We start from the raw sequence: 19,345 nt of genomic DNA on the forward strand, positions 1-19,345 counted from the left end.
CTGTGGAAACCACCGTTTTCTGCCTCTTCCTTTGGGGTTCTTGGTGGAGCCATCCTGTGCTTTTCATCTTAAGGCTGTACTGGACAACTGTTTAGCTGATTCCAGGCTGGTTGACGATGGCTCTCCCGCTGTATCCCTCTTTGTGAACCACCAAGATCAGTGTCTTTCTGTCATCTTACAATTCTCCTCTTACAGGCATTATTTAGTTTGGATTATCTGTTGGCTCTACATAGAGAGCTTATTTACAAAATAATAGTGTCTCAAGTTCTTTTCCAGCCAATGCAGTGCGAATTTCAAAATTTTTACAGTGTCAATACATCAAAGCAATATACTACATGTATTGATTTATTATAAGACTTCCTTTTCTTTAAGAAGATGCTACATTTATTTAACCATTCTGATTACATTTAAACTAAATTATCAATGTTAAAGGCCTGCTGCGTAGACTTTGAGAAAGAAGCCAAAAGGTGTTCTAATAACTATTCCCAAGACTGTATCTTCAGCAAAAAGGCTGATGGAAGTCAGGACATCAAAGTGATGCATTATTGGAGAATTGTTTGGAAAAGCAAACCCCAGAGAATCTGTTAATTAATCTGGAGATATATTTTCATTACAAATAAAAAAGTACTTTTAAATGCAACCATTCATTCCATTTTAAGGCCTTACAGTATATAATTATTCTCAGCTCCACACACTCCATGAGATTCCCCATTTTCCTGCATTAACATCTGACAATAATTGCTACAATCTGGATTACATATATTCACTCACAACCCTTTCTATATTACAGAGGGGCAAGTAGTTATACCCCTGTCTCACTGTGTCATCCCCCTTTTATTATGATGTTGTAAACCCCTGTCCTTTCTCCCTGTATTCCCATGCACCTTTAGGTCATATTTTTAGTTATGATACATTAATAGCGTTTCACCAGTCATCCCAAACACTTTTTAAAAGGTTTTTTCCCTTCACAATCCATGTGCCTCTTTGGTGCAAGAAAATGCAGTCTGTCTCTTTCCAAACGACACCCTGCAGCCTCCTCACTGGGGTCCCAGGCCTCCCTGGGTGCTCTGGCTGTCGCTGTGGTCGCCTCCCCAAAGGCGGTAAAACTGAGTGAAGTCCACATAGGGCGGCACCCTGCCCGTCTCGTCGGGCTGCGCCGCCTGGCTCCCTCTCTGACGGAACAGGCTTCCATCTCCCGAGCTGGAGCTGGAGCTCTGTGTCTGGGTGTTGGTGGACTGGAGGGTGGCTGTGGGGCTCTGACTGCTGGGGAGAGTGGAGGAGCAGAAGGAGGAGAAGAAAGAAGGGTGGTGGGGGAGGGTGGAGGGAGACGAGGACACGGGTATGAGGGTCGGAATGGAGGAAGAGGAAATGGGGGCGCCAGAGGAGGGGAAGGGGTCCATGTCGTGGGTGGAGAGACAAAGGAGAGAGGTGGATACAGGGAGACGATGTGGAGGAGGAGGGGTGGTGGAAAGAGAAAAGAGGGAGGTGGAGGAAGGGAGTGGAGGGAGAGGGGAGCGGGGGAAAAGGGGGGAAAGAGGGAGTTCAATTATGGGCTGCAGGATGTCGACGGAAGCTTGGCAGGTAGTGGGGTGAAACGTGCTGAAGGAGTGGAAAGAGGAGAGGCAAGGACAGAGCGTAGGACACAGGGTGGATTTTGGCAAGTCGGGGCCCATAAGGAAGAGAAATATAGATGTGAGTCAGACAGTGAGTGACAGATGGGAACAGAGTGGAACTCATAAAGGCAGAAGAGATGGAGAGGCAATCCTTGAGGATGACTGAGCAGAGGGAAGAAAAGGAGAAGGAAAATGTGCACATGCAGCGTTGTAAAGCGGCAGCCAGGAGTAAAATGTGAAGCTGCACACAGAGTACTAATCATGCCCAGTTCTAATATACTGCTGGTTGCTTCAAGGGAGAAATCTGACATGGTAAAAGCTCATTTCAAGTATGCCAACAGTGGCTGTCAATCATTCATGCTCTCTCACGTATAATTACGGTAAATGCCTTCACACAATTACCACCTATAGCTAGGTTTGGGTATCATTTGTCTTATTCAGAAAATCCTCATCAATTCTGGTTCTTAAAGACTCTCAATTCTGATTCTTTGAGGACTAGGCAGTCAGGCTTAGGAAAACAGTAAAACATTGTTTACAATAATGCATGGGTGATGATGATATAACAGACTGTATTATAGTATTCCTGTCACATGAGACATTTCTCTGCAATGAGTACTTCTACCACCACAGTACATGTTCCTGATTATACTTGCATATTTTTACTTTAACTGACATTTCAATACTGTAATATTGTTTTACTGTCGCTGAAATAAAGAGTCCCTGTTCATGTAATGTTACTATGGCAACCTGCTTTTTCACAATGTTGCTAATGGATGAAGCAATCACAGCAGTAGTAATGGTGGGCTTTCTGCAATGCAATGCAAAATAAAATAAGAAAAAAGGTACGTTTTGTGCAACGCAACATGATTGACTACTAAGAGAATCTTGTCTATATGCGTCAGCAGCTGTGTATGGTATAAACTTTGTGTGTAAGGATGTTCAGTATTACAATACATTTCCAGCTGTATTTGATAAGTCTTTTCTTTCCAGTCTGTGAAAGGGACTGCGAGATGATACACGGAACTCACAGCAGCAGCACTATGGGGAAGTGAAAACTACGCTCACACATAAATAAGCAGTGGAGGGACACAGGGGAGTGGAAATCAAGCTTACCTAAAATAAATATAGCAAGGGAGGGATGAGGGAGTCGAGAATCTTGCTTATTTAAAATACACCCAAAATAAACGCAACAGTAGGGGGGGTAGTGTGGAGCCAGAATAAAGCTCACCCAGAGTACCCACTCTACAGTGGTGAGACAAGAGAGCGGTTTGTACAGCAAAAACACAACAGCAGTGGGTCAAAAAGCATGAATTAAGCTAATTCAAAGCATTCTCAGCAGGAGCACAGACTTAAAGGTTGACAACTCAAGCTTACCCTGGCGTGGGCGTGCCTTCCTCCAGGGTAGACGCAGTATTGGTTCCATTGGTGAGGGTACTTTGCGAGGGCATAACCAGTGAAAGGGTGACACTGGTTTTACTGGTGCTCTGGCTGTTGGAGTAGGGCACTGACACGGGGTAAATACGACCACCTGAAACAAGTGCAGGGAACATACAAAAAATATTCATAATAAAGTACCATGAGATTGCTGAAGACTGTTCATTTCAGAGCCATTTAAAAGTTTCCACAAACACTAAGTTAAATGCTGCTGTTCAATTGTTTTGTAATAAAGATGTATGATGCACACCATTTGTTCGACTTCTATGCAAGTACTATTACCAAGAAAAACACTGAAACTCGTGTGCAGGCTCACCACAAAATGGACACCTTGGGAACCTGGAGTTAACTTGATATTTTCTCCGTGGACCTTGTTATTTTGACTCTTACTGGTAATCTTTGCTACACCACTGAAAATCTTCAATTTCTTTCTCTAAAGGTGCAAAGTGTAGGTCTCCACTACTTATGTTTTCAGTGCAGGACTCATTTTAATCCACGTCTGAAAAATCAATCACAAAAGTTTAGCATAATCACAATCCAACGTGACTCTTTTGTCATTTATTTAGGTTCAATATGGTTCTAATTTGTAACTGTTCTAATTAAGGGTGCTCTGATAAAGTTTCCCTGGCCCGATCCCAGTCCAGATTTGGTAGATATCCAGTGTAAAACTGGGTATCTGCCAAATATAATCCAATGCTAATCTAAATGTTGATTAAATATGTATCTGACACTCTTAATACAAACACTGAAGTTCCTGATTCAAATCTGCTAACTTGAACTGAGCTTAGATTTGCACGATTTTTGAGAACATTCATCTTTGGTAGTTTTTCTTTGGTAGTGGCTTAAAAATCTAAGACGAGAAGAAAAATTACCATTTGCCTAATGATATGCACAGAAATATGTAATCTTTGATCAGGGGTTATGAGCTGGCTTTGTTTTAAAAGGGTTACAAGTCAAATGGGTTGGAAGCATTGGTCAAACTTTTTCAAGGTTCTGTTTGAATAATACATTTCCCATCTGACTTTAAATTCTGAAAGTTTCAAATGAGGAACATGGTGTTGGTGTAGCCGGCAGAGAGGTCTGTTCCCTCGACGGACATTGCATGAAAAGCGAACAAATCTCAGAATGCAAATTCCTACCCTGTGTGGGCGTCAGTGCTGCATCAGCCAGTGGGTAGTTGAGTGTGCGGATGAGCAGGGTCATGTCTTCGTGCCGGGAACAGTAGGTCGCCCTCTGACGCCCAGACACGTAGACGTCATGGTGGAGCCGCTTGACCCGCTCCACCACCGACTGAGACACTGCCTCCAGACTGGTCTGCTGGGCCAGCTCTGCTGCTACCATGGCAACAATTTCCTACAATGGACAGCACAGGAGACAGGGGGTCAGAGAGAGAGAGAGATTAATGTTAGAGTTAAAGAACTGAGGAAGATGAAGAGAATTAAAAGGCTTGAAAGGTGAGAAGACAGGAGCAAAACAAGAAGTCAGGAAAAAAAACACCATAAATGAAGGAAAGAAACCTGCAGTGGACTACAGAGTAAAGCGACAGAAAAAGACTGTAACAGAAACATGATTTCACTGAAAGGAGAACAGAAGTAGGAGGAGATGGAAGGAGTTGCAGGAAGGAAAGAAGCAAGTGAACAGGAAGGTAAAGAGAACAGATTTAGATTAAAGAAAGATAAAATGCAGCATAGGTGGCTTTGGAAAACGAAGGAAGATAAACATTTAGTGTAGGGATTGAACACTTAAAAATTAAATGGATACAAAGTCGCTGAGGTGGGATGATGTTGTCGAGATGAACGCACTAACCTGATTGGCCTGCTCGGGGCCGTGGGCAGACTCAAGGGCATTTATTAGACCTTCTGACATCAGCAACAAGAACCCTGTCACACCATCCAAAGACAGGCTGCCATGAATCTCTGGTTCTGCAATGATTGGCCTTGTCTTGGCCACACTAACGGTGGAGGAGGACAGGAGAAGATAGATTTATCTGTGGTTAAATTAATATCCAAGAGAGTGAAAGATCAGAACAAGCAGGGACAGACACTGCAAGAGACACAAGTGGAGCCACAGAGAAAATTGTGACAGTTCAATAAAAGGACATAAAGTAAGAGTCAAGAAAGGAAGAGACACTTGGAGACATAGTAAAAGAGGAAGAGGTAGGACCTGACATGAAAAAATGACATAAGTGTACCTGACCCACATCCAACAAACCCTGCTAATCTCAAACATTCAGATAATCAATTGTGCTTTGTCCACATCACATTTCCTGCAGACTCTTTGATGGCATTAAGAGGTAATTCTACAAAGATTCTACTGTGTGTTTTATTGAGAAATACAATTGGAAAGACATGTAGGTATCTTAGACTGATCTGTTTGGCCTGGACTGCAGACCAGAACAGGGAATGAGAAGTGTGAGAGAGGGAGCCCCTGGATCACGGAATATCAAGAGGCTCGGCTGTGGTAAAAGAGAGGCTGGAACAGAGTCCGATCTGATAAGTGGAGACAGAGCCATCACTGTCCAGGTACTGCTGAGTACACACACTGACACCAAGTCAGAAAGGTAAACTACATTAAAATGTTTCATGAGCTGCCATACTTCCCCTTGAGTTTGCTTTCGTGCTGAGAGGGATATGAGAAAATTTGTAGCACTTTCCCATCTGTATGTACAATTTGAAGCTCGATCCAGTGTGTGACAAACTTAAATTTAAGACTGGCAGCAGGGGGAAACAATGAGCCTGCCTCCCAGCTCTTTGAAATATTAATAAATGTCATGTTATATCTGGTTTGTTTGATTGTTGTTTGGCAAACAGCAGAGACTCGAATAAGCAACTTCGTCTGGCCAAGAAACAACTGCAGCCCATAGCTCCTCATAAAAACACAAAACTGATTTTGGATTTCTGTTTCTAGATTCAACAAACTAAATAAAATGTATTTATTGGTGAGCTATATTGTTTTCTTTTCGTTCTTTTTACTTCAATTTCTCCCTCTGTGCGTCTTCTACGCTAAACCAAGCTATCTGTCTCTTGGTTTCAAACACAAACACTTTTGAGGTTTAAAGGAAGAAGAACCTATTTGCTACAGCTGACTTTGTACCATCTTTTGCTATGATACATCTGACCAATTTTTACACAGTCTTTCATGCCAACAGGACACAAAAAACATGCTACAAAGATAGACAATGACTAAGAAAAAGGAAGAGATGAACACACACACGCTGTGTGTTTCAATTCACTGATTCAAGATTATTGTGATTTTGAATTTGATAAATAGACAAAACTCACACATAGTAGAAGGAGAAGAAAGGGCAAGGAGCAAACCAAACAAAAACAATAGCGGGAACCAGATGTGCAATATTGTGAATTCACCTGAGCAGGTCGATTTCATTGTAGTTAAATTTGGCCCGGTAGTCTCCAAGCCTCCTGGTGCTGCTCTGTCCTGCAATTTGCCCTGCTTGCCTTGCACGAGCTGAATCCACACCTACAGAGGAAGGGAAGAGAGGATTGGAGACAAAGAGGAGCAGAAAGTGAGGACATATAGGAGATGAGATTAGGAAAGCAGAGGGCGGAGCAGCACATTTTTCTATGAGGAAGGGGAGGATAAAGCAATAAGACAAGAGCCATAAGTAAAAGCAGGAGGTGAGGGGGAGAGGGTGGGAGGAGGAGAAGGATGCATACGTGCATTTGAGGGTGGATGAAAATATGAGAGGAGGGGTCACCTTGGCCTGGGCTAATGGAATGACTGTCATTTCTTTTAAATCATTCAGAGAATCATTCTGAACAACAGAATAATTATGTGACTCCTAACCGGAGAGGAGCTAGAGAACAAGGAGAGACAGAGAGTTCTGTGTCTTCTAATGGTGTGGTGTGAAATGCTGAGAAACAATGCAGCTAATTCACAATAATATCCATTATTATATCCATTACAGGTGCCACGCTGCACCTAATGCTTTTTCCGCAAAGCTAATCGCAATGTATATATTTTCTGTTACATACGCTCTCTTTACAGGGCCATTAGCTTGGCTGTCCACCATGGATGGATGGTTCCAAGCACATTTCTGTGGCATTTAGTCTGCACTAATGGGTGTATGTGTGTCAAGCTCTATGTTCTGCACAAAATTCAAGGAATATAATATGAGCTAAGGTGTTTCTGTTACTGTGCTAACCTAATAATTCCCAATTCCTATGTGACCAGGTTAAATTTCTGTCTCTCTGACAGAACCAAAAAAGAAAAATCTAACATAAAATCTATTCATAAATTTATGAAGGCTATGTAAATGACAAATAATCTTTCAAAAACACAAAGTAAATTTTGTTACCTTGTTTGGATTGATGTTTGTTTGTCTGCCAGCAACATTATGTAATAACTACCTGGCTGATATTTGACAATAACATCCAGAGGAGCCAAAGTTGAATGAAACATGGTGGAGACGTGAAGCATGGGCAAAAGAAGGGCAATTAAAATTTGGCTGCAGATGCTGATTTTTTCTTTAACATTGCCAGATATCACACTTTATATTGCATATTGAGGACTGCTCTCTCCAACTGTCCTTCAAGTTCCTCCTCCAAGTTTTTGTGGATTGTCAGGAAAGACAGAGCAGCGCAGTGAAGTATAAAAAGAAAGAGACAGCCTGTTAATGAGGACATCTACTAGACCATGTGAAATATCCATCCTGCCGTGTACTAAGGCATTCTAGACTCAAAATTCTAAATGCCCAGCATGGTTCAATATTCCATTTCTAATTTTTGCTCCAGCTGAGATCTAATTAAGACATAAATTAAATGTAATCAGCATCTACAAAAATAAAACGCACTAATTTCCTAAAATGATATGGAAAAGAAATCTAGCTTAAACAAGTGCATCGAGGTTATTATACTGGCAGACTGTTTCTGAAAGCAGTTCTTACTGCGTTTTATTTTGCTGTTATATTTGAACTCCACCTGAATTTGGAATGCAACATTCCTGCAACAATGTCCTTTGTGTAAACCTCTGCAAAACACTAACGATTTCTAAGTGTCAGAAATGTTAGTTTACCGGTCACAACAGAGTCAGTTACTGAATGTCTATTACACTATCACTATTTTTTTATTTTTATTCCTATATTACTTGCTCTATGTCTGTGTAGTTTCTCATTCATCCAGGTCATGGTTATCCAAAGTTGTTTAAATCAATCCAACTGGACTTTAAGAAGGTTCCTTGAAGACGTTTCACCTCTCATCCAAGAGGCTTCTTCAGTTCTGGTGGTGGTTGATGTTGCCTCAGCTTATAACCTCTGTGAGGTGTGGTCAGTGTTACTCACATTCTGACGACCATTGCCAAGGCCCACCTGGCTCCTCAACGATGGTCGTTGGGAGCCAGGGAGTGACAAAGGGGGTCAAAATGCAAGTTTCACCGAGCCCTCGTATGCTAATGGTGGTCGTTAGCATGAGCCACCTCACCTGAGTCATTCTGCTGAGTAGTTCTTTTGGGGAGTTTTGAAAGGATCTGATTGTAAAATGGCGAAAGATGATGTCGCAGACCACCCCCCCTGTTCAGAGATGGCTTCTCCACTTTGACATGGATGGCTTCTTTCACGCCTCTCTCAAACCATCTGTCCTCCCTGTCCAAAATCTGAACATTGGTGTCCTGAAATGAGTGTCCCTCTTCCTTGAGGTGAAGGAAGACCGCCGAATCCTGTCCTGAGGAACTGGCTCTTCTGTGTTGAGCCATATGCTTGTTAAGTGGCTGTCTGGTTTCCCCTATGTAGAGATCTGAGCATTCCTCGCTGCATTTAACTGCATACACCAGGTTGCTCTTCTGACTGTGTGGTGTGGGGTCTTTTGGGTGGACCAGTCTTTGTCTGAGTGTGTTAATTTGGCTTAAAAAAGACAGGGATCTGGTGTTTGTTGAAGATCCTCCTCAGCTTTTCAGACAGTCCAGACACATACAGGATCACTATGTTGTTTAGCCTGTTCTCCTTCTCTTCAGTTCTCACTGGGTTGTTCTCCTTTCTGGATCTTGTGTGAGCCTTCACAAAGGTCCAATTGCTCTATATTTGTGTATATATATTTATCCCTATTTCTTTATGAAGTCATTGTTGCACTGCCTGCTCTACGTGCCTTTTTAATTGCCTCCTGGGGACAAATAAAGTTTTCTGAATCTCAATCTGAATCTTCCATAACACTAAAATCACCAGCCAAATACCATATAGGTCCTGTTTGTGGCACCAAAACAGCTGTGACGCATTGGAGCACCAACACAGCACATCTCCAGCTGCCCTGAGGTGTCTGCAGTGGGATCCTGTAGATGCTGTAGTTTGCAGAGTTGGGCCTCTATGATGTGGGTCTACTCCCCTGTATTCCACGGATGCTTGATCAGAGTAGTATCTGGGAAGTGAGGAGGCCAGTTGAAAGCTTTGGGCTCTTTGACGTGTTCCCTGAGTCATTGGTGAGCAGTGTGTTTTTGGTGTGGCCTTCCACATTGTCCAGCTGCTGCAGCTGGAGTGCTGCTACCACTGGGGAGGATGTGCTTGGACTTCAACAATGTTTAGATGGGTGGTTTGTGTTACAGTAACATCCACAGGAGCCAAAGCTTCCCAACAAAACATTACAATGTGACAAGATAATCAATGTTATTCACTTGTCAGTGGTTGTTGTGGCTGATCGGTGTGTAATGTTCGAGTGATTTAATGATTTTTGGCTAGTTGATGTATCCTCCTTCCATTTCCATCATCTTGCCCCGACAACTATCTATATATCTGTGCATCTTACCCAATGCAGCCAGTCTCTGCAGCTCATCCTCATTATCAGTACTGTGTGGTCGACCAATCTGAAGAACCTGGTTCTGGCCGTCACTGCTGGACTTGCACAGCAAGACACGGTTGGTACCTGGAACAGTAAATATATTTAAGGTGAGCCATCATCAACATAAGGTAAAATCTCATCTCTGTGAAGCATATAGATCTTCACTGTAAATTTAACATTAATAAACTTCATGATAAAAAGGTTTACCATACAAAACAGGACAAATACTGTATTTTAATATTTAAGTAAAACAAAATACCCTTATTCATAATCACAACACATTTAGTTTTCTAATTTTTGCACACAACAATGATGCAGAGACAGACATGCACTGATGTTGCCTTGAGCTGACTCACAGATCAGATCTTCACCAATTAATCAGCTAAGATGCTGTAGTACAATTGAAAAGCTAAATATGAATTATTTGTCAACAAAGTCACACAAAAACTGACCAGGGATGGATCAACAATTAATTCACTTTTATTTTAATACTTCTGGGCCACTGAGCAGAAGTTTGATACAGTTCCAGATCACTCCCGCCTTGAACCAAATAGTGTGTTCTGAAAATGCCTGGAGCTTTGTGTGCTGCTCTTCTAATTTACAGACCATCTAATCAGCTCCGTTACACTGGCAGGGGCCCATGTAACCATGAGTGTTAATCAGGCAGTTTAAAACTGATTGCAAACCCCATCTACTCATTTGGTAAGCGTGTTTCCATGTTAATAAGTGCAAAAATAAAGTTGTTATGCTGCTAGAATAGCTAACCATATCTGATGTTGAACGTTCACATATTGGCCCCCACCGAACACTCCCACTCCCACTCCCAGCTCAAATTATGGGTTCTACGACCTTAACTGTCAAATGTATTTCACATCAACACACAGCTGGGAGTGCTTTATTGAGCACACTTACTCTTATGGTTAAGCTGCCCTGGGACTCATGTTCTGTTAACTTTGAACTCCTGACCCTCACACAAAGAGCCAGTGCTGAGAACGGTCCCCCTTTCTACCCACTACTAATTACTATCACCCTCTTTTTTTGCAGCGCACTATGTCCTTGAGGACAAAAGAAAATGAAACCCAGAGCGAGGGTGAGGGGCTCTTTTCCTCTGCCTGCCCAAGAATCAAAGATGTAAGCAAAAAAACAGAAACATCTAAAACACTGCATTTAAGGGGTTAGCAAACACTTAATCTCACTTTGAATGAAGGCATCACTACAGTATGATTCATACCCTTGATTACTGATTAAATAAAGCAGAAATAGGAATATCAAAAGTTCCCAGTTGTATAATAACAATCTCAATATGCAGCAGCGGGAATCTTGGCATTAACTTTGATAATTCTCAAAGTAAAATCCTTCTAAGAAGAGACTGTGGCTCCTTAGAGCTCCTTTGTCTGTGTGAATGTCTGCCTCCCACAGTCTCAATTGAACTTCCTCACATATAAAGATCCAAAAGGGCCTGCGGATTTTGTAGTACAATATTGATGAAAGATGTTTCTTTTGTTTTTTATGTTCTAAAGCTCAAGGTGTAAGGTAGGAATCTGAACAAACACACACGGAAATATGTAGAGAACCGAGCTATAAAGTCTGCAAGAATGTAACTTGGCAAGAGAAATGAAATTACAATGACTGAAGATTGCTTTAAACAAAGAAAGTCATTATCATTCTAACATGTGCCTGCAGGCCAGAGAAAACACATCCTGTGGGAACAAATTCCTTGTTCTCTTCAGATATAAACTTTTTGCACAGTGTGTAGCACACATGTTTGCTAACAGGGGATTCTGTTTCATTTTTTCCTCATGTATTTCAGAGGCATAGCAAAACAATGCAAACAGTGCATTTGTGTACAGGTTTGGCCTGCCCAAGTCACTACTGGCTGTAAAATAAAAGATCTAGGCACATAAACATTTTTAACTGTGCACAAATTCTGTGCAGGAAGCATCACTTCACCGTGTTGGGCAGTGTGCACGATGTCCTGGACACAAAGAAGGTCCTTTAAAATACTCTCATCCTTTAAAGTAGTGAATTTGCTTTCCTCATAATTTTAAACAACATTTAAAATGTTAACACACAGAAGCAACACAAAGAAATGCCAATAATTGTATCAGAAGAGCAGGATGGCTTTACGGTTATGTTACCTCTTCTGTTCCCTGCATCAGAAGGCACCCGCCCTCCACTAAAACACTGCTCCTTCAGTGGACCTTTACAGTATATTCTTTTAAAAGACTGCTAACTATCATGGTGCAGCATGATAAATGCAAAAGCTACAGAAAGTTGTGAATTAAAAAGCACAAATAAGGTAAAAAGCTTCAGCTGGACTAGTCATGCCTGGAGCTGATGCTGTTCATCCAGCATTAGCTTGCACTGCTAAAAATAGCAGCAGTGTCCTCTCTGATAAGACAAGGGTTTCATGGCTTAAAAGGGGAGTTTGACAGCACTGTTTTGACAGCACTGGTTTGACAGCACTGGTTTGAGGGCCAGATGATGTCATGTACCAGTTTGTAACATCTGTGGCATCTGCCCCACCGGCTTCAATTATTCTCCAAGGCCAACTCAGAAAATAAAACCTGCTATTTGGAATCTTGAGCTTTTTTTCAGTGTTGGTTAGAGTAAACAGTCTTGTCCCATGGCAGCTGGCATGGAGGCTACACGTGCACACCCATTACCTTGATGTATGTTTTTACAGCCACTTGCTTCTTTTAGTTAGCTAACTGCAATGAAATGGCAAACGAAGGAACGTCGGCTTTGCTTCTTTTGCTCTGCTACTGCTTCTGTTTGCTTCAAAATTTTGTTTACATTAATCATTACTTAATTGTTCTACAAAATCCCCACGGCAAAAAAATAAATAAAAAATAAAAAATGTAAGCCGTGGTTAACTTGTGTAAATGTGCAAGTGCAGTACAAAATGTCACCAACTCCATTCAGCACTGAATTTAATATTTAACTGAGATTTATCAAGTACTCATTAACTTTGAATTCTCAATCTCCCTTAATCCAACAGCAGCCCACAGACCCACATTGGGGTTGAGCTGTCATGTTGGTATTTAAATACATATCTGTGTAAAGTCTGACATCTGCTGGCATAAAGCAGATTCTGAAGTAGCTACTGGATGGCCCTTTGGTGCCACATATTGCTATCAATTGCTTATGGTGCTTATAATGGCTCTGCAGTAAAATGTAAGTACTGTAATGCAAATCTGAGCAATATCACTATCAAGACCAGATTCTGAGTATCAAGACATCTGAAGTCTGTCTACAAACATGTCCATCCCTACCAACATTAGCAATGTAGAGCTTGTTGTTGAGAATCAGCGCCACCACGGCCGTCGCGCCTCCTGACACCTCCTGCTCCAGCTCCTTCAGGCGCTCCTGCACCTTCTGACTCTGAGGAGAAAGCTGGTGGAATGACACATTCTGACCATCCGAGAGGCATCAAGAGAGAGAAAAATGGAGAGAGAGAAGGAAATGTAGTGAGTAGGAGGAGTGCAGAGTAAGAAAAATCAGGGCGAGAAGGCAGATTGATGGAGGACAAGAAGCAATGTGAAAATGGTAAAAAAAATAATAAAAAAATGGAGGTGAGTAATAAAAGCGCAAGTGGAAACAAGTGAGGGAAGATTAGTGGAGGAGGGAAAAGGAAGAGGCAGGAGGCAAGATGGAAAAAAGGATAAGTGATGAGTAAGAACACATAGAGAGCATGAAATAGCAAGATAAGAAATCAAGAAAAGTGTGAGAACAGATCAAAGGAGATTATACCTAACTGTTCTTAGTGAAATAACACCAAAAAGTGACCAACATTATCTTGAAAAGTTCCCAGAAAAGTAATAACATCAGTGCTGACTAAAACAGTCTGTGAGGCACAAAAAACACAGGACTCAAGATTGACAGAAGGTGAAAATAGGTGCAGGGGAGAGAGAGGCGAAGGCAGCAGGTCAGGGAGAGCTGAGTACAGAGAAGGAAATCTGAGACTGGCTTATCTAAAGAAACAGGGGGATGAGTCCAATTAGAACATAGCCAGCTCCTTCTCCAATGGCTGACACACTAATGCTGCAATCTGTGGTTGCTATGGAAACCCACGGTGAACTCATCTCGTCAATTTTCAGCTTAATCTGTCAATATGCTTTGGAATATACATGTGTGTGTGTGTACCTCATTGTGTGGTAGGAGATAGTTGGACAGGTGAGCTTTCTCAGCCAGAGCATCGTCTATCGTTTCAAAGTAGCTCTTCTCCACCACATCAAAGGCCTGTGGCAACAAGAACATACATCCAGATCACTCAGTCAGTCTGTAATATTATCAACATATATTTTGAAAATTTAGCATTTTACTTTCTATTGTTATTTACAATTTACCAGTAATCGATCTGTAATTTATGTCACTACTGGATTTACAGGTTAGTTAAGTTGCCGGTACACTCAATAGAAATGTTAATCAGATGGTCAGATTGCCTTAAAAAACTGCCCCGGTCCCACACTTTTCTTAGTGTCATTCTATTTCTGTCACTTTTTATATGTTCAAGCAAATGCAACACTAAAAAGGGCACATTTTTAAACCAGATTAATCATAGTTTAACTTCAAACTATGTTGCACCAAATGTTAAAACTAGCTTAAAATTCAGAAAGATTACATTTAAGTCTAAGCCTCAAGCTCTGTTTAAAAGTTGTTTAAGTTTCATTTTATTTAACTTTCTTAAAATTATTTTTGAAATGGATCCAGAGAAATAATTCAGTGCCTTGAGGAATGTTTAAGGACAGATTTAACCAGTGGGGTTTGCAGCTGAATCTCTCTCAGGATACAATTCAAGACAGATTCAGCAAGTAAACTATTGCAGAGCTGAACAGGAAAATTGGACTGCGACACACGGCAGTGAGAGAAATGCAGCTGTTCCAGCAGTGCTCTAGCTCCTGGTGCCCTGTGATTTTATATCACAGGATGTTTCCAGAGGGTGGGTGGGACCTGTTTGGCGTACCATTGTTTGCTCAATCATCTGCAAGGTCTCTCTAATGTGGGTAAAAGTTAATGGTTTCTCCCTCTCTTTTTATACTTACATCCTGACTGCATGTGAATTTGTTTTTTATTCATGAAATAATTTACTTCAGTTTTGGTAACATGCATCTCTATATTGTTTACTTTGCAACAACAAACTTAATATTTACTAAATGGAGCTCTACTTAATATAATATCTGGATTTATTTATTTTGAAAGTAGTTTTGCAAAACTCTGATTACAGCTAATCTCAGATGAAATTGATGCTTACACCCCGTAGTCAAATGGCCATAATCCCTCTTATGTCTGGTAATTTGATACAGCTATATGTGGTCAGATCACATGCTGCAAAAATCTTGCTCTTTTCATAGTCATAATTTCCCATCCTAAAGAGTAAAAACACTATTTCCTATTCCTTCTAAAATATGAAGACTTCAATCCAGAAACATGTAACTTAAGCACACAGAGAGGCATACAGACAGACCTGTGTGAGGATCCTGCGGACATCGTTGTCTGTGTGACTGGAGTTTAGCTGCCCGAGCAGCAGTTCAGCTGTCAGACACTGGGAAGCAAAACTGGCGACTCTGCTGCCATCATAACCATTAAAAACCCCGTACAGGAAACAGCCATCCTCGCCTCTGATGGGTAGACAAAACACAACAAACATGAGGCCTGTGTTTAACTTCAAAGGGGAAAGACAGTAAACATTTGGACATGAAAACATCCTTTACCCAGTGATCTCAGTGGTGCAGTATGTTTTGTGTGAAAGGAAACTGTAAAATGAAACATTTAGAGGTGTATAATTTGGAGTTTTGATAAGTCATGTTTGAGAACAACTAAATATATTGGTAGAAACTGACAGTTACCAGACTATTTGTATACAAAATATTAATAATCCTTCAGTGTCGATTTTTGGACTTGTTTAAACATAGAACATGTACACCTCATGTAGCGTCTGTTGTGGTTGTAGTGTTTAATAATAAACATTGCACAGCATCGCTACCGCTGCCTCATGTAGTGACATGACTAAATATGTTGGTAATCAAACACCAGACTTTACTCCATAAGCAACAACATATGAATAACAATCATTTATTCATAAGACAAGAAATGCCTACAGCCACAACAGAAACATGTAAAACACACAGTATTCCTGTGATTGTGGCTGCTTTTTGCTTTCATGACCATGCAATCACAAACTGGAAAACTTCACTGATGACTGAGGTATAGTCACACACTTTCATAATTTACTCAAACCCATGGTGGAAGATTTTTGAAGAGAAATAATGTAGCATAGCCAAACTTTAAAACGCTGTGTCCAAGCAAGATTTAGAAAAAAAAAAAAAAAAATTCAAGCTTTTACTACTTGAAACGTAGAGTCCTGTAATGCACTCTCTAATGGGTCCATTAGACATTTGCAACTTATTGAAAAGCTGCTGCTAGAACATTAACAAACAGTAAGACAAGAGAACACATTACTCTGATTCTGAAATTCCTGCACTGGCTCCCTGTTAGATATAAGTTAAGTTTCAGACCTGCTTATCTTACTATCTATGTCTCTACATGGTGTGGGACCAAAATATGCCAGAGATATCTTTGGCGGCTCCCCGGAGAGCCTGTGGCCACTGCTGGAAAAAATCCTAGAGGAAACATTGTACTCTATTTTATTGTATACATTTTTTTGTTAACATTTTTTTTGTCTGTTTCTACTTAATTTAATCTTTTTTTGCTGTATTTTGTATTTTATTCTTTATCTGTTTTATTTTACCTTTGTCTGCACTTTGAATAACCTCAGTGTATAAATTGCTATATAAATAAATTTGCTTGCTAATGCTGCAAATGAATGTTGACATTTTAGAGAAAGATTAAGAATTGGCATTAATGTTTCCTTGTGATTCAGTACCAAAAAGTCTGATTCTGGAATTTTAAGGAAGAATCAAAATAACTTGGCATAAGACATGGCTAAAAACATTTGCAATGTGAGAAGAAATATTCATCTTCACATTGAATTAATGTGTGACACATTTTGCCTTTGGCACAAAAAACTGATCATGTACTTGGCCATATTGACAGTTTAATAATATTGTAATTAACTGTTCAGCCCTACTTGACATGATTTTTATTGCTATAATCTGAGCTCTTATTTACCTGAACCTGAGGTGTCCATCCTCGTTGGGGTGGCTCTGAGTGCTTTTACCATCAGATCCGTATACACAGTTGGGTGCTGTACCAACCCCACACATCTGACACAGAGGCAGGTCATCTGTCCAGCTCTGATGCGGCTGAGGCAGAAATGGACAACGAGGAGGGGAAAAATCAATGAATACATCAAAGCATAAAGTAGGAATCTCTATGTTTTAGGTTAGTATATTTATCCAATATTTGATCTGCTTGAGGTGACACCATATGACTGCAGTTTCATTCATCCAGGAAATACAGAGAGAGCCAGTGTAAAGCAACTAAAGACAATAACTACCTCTCTGTGCAAATATTTTGCTAAACTAGTGTACCGCAGTCTGTCAAAATCTATGTTGTATTCCGATAAAACAGTGCAATAATTTCTCCCTGAAACCCCCTTGCAATGCTAGAAATTAGAAAATATTAGGAAGATAAAGAAAAACAGAGTTCACAAAATAAATACAGTAATTTGAATCTATCTGCATACATGTAAACCAAAACAGCATTAATTTGTTTGCATAATATGGAATCAGTGCAATTTACAAAATCTTCTCCACCTATAAAGCTAAAAATGTGTTTTTATGTGTTGTGTAACAGGATGATCCGATTAGTTTCAAACTTTGTTATTGAAGTCTGTGTAAATTCCTTGAAACTATATCTACTGATTGATAAAAGACGGCTTGTTTTAAATCTCAATACTCTATTCCCATTGTAGAGACCAACTCCATTTCTGCATGGGGTCACAGGGAACCAGTCCTCCAGTCTGACATGCCCAGTGTCAGGTCGACCGAAGAGTAGGTCATTCATAGCCACAAACTGTTTTTTTCTTTCTCAAGAATGCGTTTAGCCAAACACCACCTGGTCATCTTAACTCTAACTTAAAGTCAGTCGTTAGTTTACTGTGTTTGTTTTTAAAGTAGCTAGTTAGTCATTTCTACTTCTCATCAGACTTTAACGAGATATCTGGAAGAAACGGCGGGCAATGCGAAGTTAACATCGACCTCATCCTCCTATTTCCTGTGATATCGCCTGTCTTTGGTGACTACACACTCTAATAAACCGCGTTAGTGTGGTTTTGGTAGCTAGCTAACTGTTAGCAAAACACTGGACGAGCTCAACTACTTTAGCTAGCACTAGCATCACTTAAACGGCATGAATAGACTAAACGAGTCCAGACAAGTAACGGCGACCCCCCGGGAGAGATAACTGAGACCAAAACAGTCGTCAAGAGCAGAGCAAAGGAAACTTTACAGGTTAGAGAGAGTGATAAACAGCTGGGTTTTCACTTACGCTCTGCATGAAATTCCTCCGCTGCGCCGCCATGTTGGACGAGAATCGTTGCATTCAGGAGCCATTGTAAAGGTCGGTATTCCCAATTTCAAAGACTTAAACGGACCAAGCATTTCATTTAATGACATCTATTGATGGTACAAATGAAATAACAATTGCTTTTATTTGTAGATCAAGTGCTGTCTTTTAAAGTATTGTTCTGCATATCAAACCGTCTTTTCTCGTCATAACTTATCGTTACCAACGAGACCCCACTAAATGGCTCTATTTCCGATAGCCGTGAAGGCATAACTTTACTGAACTCGTGAATTGTTGTAGTTTTTTTTTTAATGAAAAAATAACGTTCGTATATTTAAAATGTGTGCAGTGTAATTCTCAGTTCAGTTAATTGAAATAAAATTTTCAAAAAAGGAAAAAAAACAACTAAGAAACACTACTTTCAGTTTGTTGCTACGCCGGATTTCTTTGATAATACCGCCATCATGTGGGCTTAATATGAAGTACAACTCACAGCAAACGGTTTATAACTGTCTGGAAAGAAGTCATGGTAAAAATTAATACATCTGATTATCTAATATTAATGAATATATGTAATTATCTAATATCAGTGAATATATGGTAATAAATGTACATTTGAGTGATTTACCAAACAGATCTTAGCTTATGTTGAAGATTTTTAAAGTGCACATTTTGTTTAGAATTTAAGAAAAAAATCTTAATTATGTAAAGCTACACTCAGCTATTTTAAAAGCAGATTAGCAGGATGAGTAACAGATAATCAAGAACAACTTTTTATTATCTGAAGAAATCAAAAGCTTTGTGAAATCTTCACTTGCAGGTCAAAGTCTTACCAGGGGAGGGAGATGTGTCACAATTCAGCGTCTCATCATTAGCGGACTGTGAGCACATCTTTTCTGGACTGAAAACTTCAACTACTTTGGAAAACAAACAATAATTGCAAACATTTCCCTCAAACACAATCCATGTCTTTAGGTGAAAAATTAAACCATTACTCTCACTAACGTAAGCGAATGTCTTTTGACTTCATCAGTTAAAGAGATTATAATA

The 19,345-nt window shown here is 40.3% G+C and overlaps 1 protein-coding gene across 4 annotated transcripts; it reads right to left on the minus strand.

Moving 5' to 3' along the window:
* Positions 1 to 584: 584 nt before the first annotated feature.
* Positions 585 to 18,372, minus strand: tab1 (TGF-beta activated kinase 1/MAP3K7 binding protein 1). Of its 4 annotated transcripts, none has more exons than XM_055009888.1 (11): positions 18,278 to 18,372; positions 16,958 to 17,091; positions 15,294 to 15,447; positions 13,973 to 14,068; positions 13,102 to 13,210; positions 9,794 to 9,910; positions 6,413 to 6,524; positions 4,854 to 4,998; positions 4,187 to 4,400; positions 2,988 to 3,141; positions 585 to 1,263 (listed from the first exon to the last, which is right to left on the minus strand). In XM_055009888.1, exons 1-11 carry the CDS (start codon positions 18,329 to 18,331, stop codon positions 1,038 to 1,040), a joined length of 1,515 nt encoding a protein of 504 aa, XP_054865863.1. In that variant the 5' UTR covers positions 18,332 to 18,372; the 3' UTR covers positions 585 to 1,037. The 4 variants fall into 4 exon arrangements, with proteins under 4 accessions (XP_054865863.1, XP_054865862.1, XP_023139697.2 ...); XM_055009887.1 differs by having other exon boundaries at positions 585 to 1,260; positions 13,102 to 13,222; XM_023283929.3 differs by having other exon boundaries at positions 585 to 1,260; positions 13,102 to 13,240.
* Positions 18,373 to 19,345: the final 973 nt, after the last annotated feature.

This window comes from Amphiprion ocellaris, chromosome 4 (assembly GCF_022539595.1).
Source record: "Amphiprion ocellaris isolate individual 3 ecotype Okinawa chromosome 4, ASM2253959v1, whole genome shotgun sequence".
Lineage (NCBI taxonomy): Eukaryota > Metazoa > Chordata > Actinopteri > Pomacentridae > Amphiprion > Amphiprion ocellaris.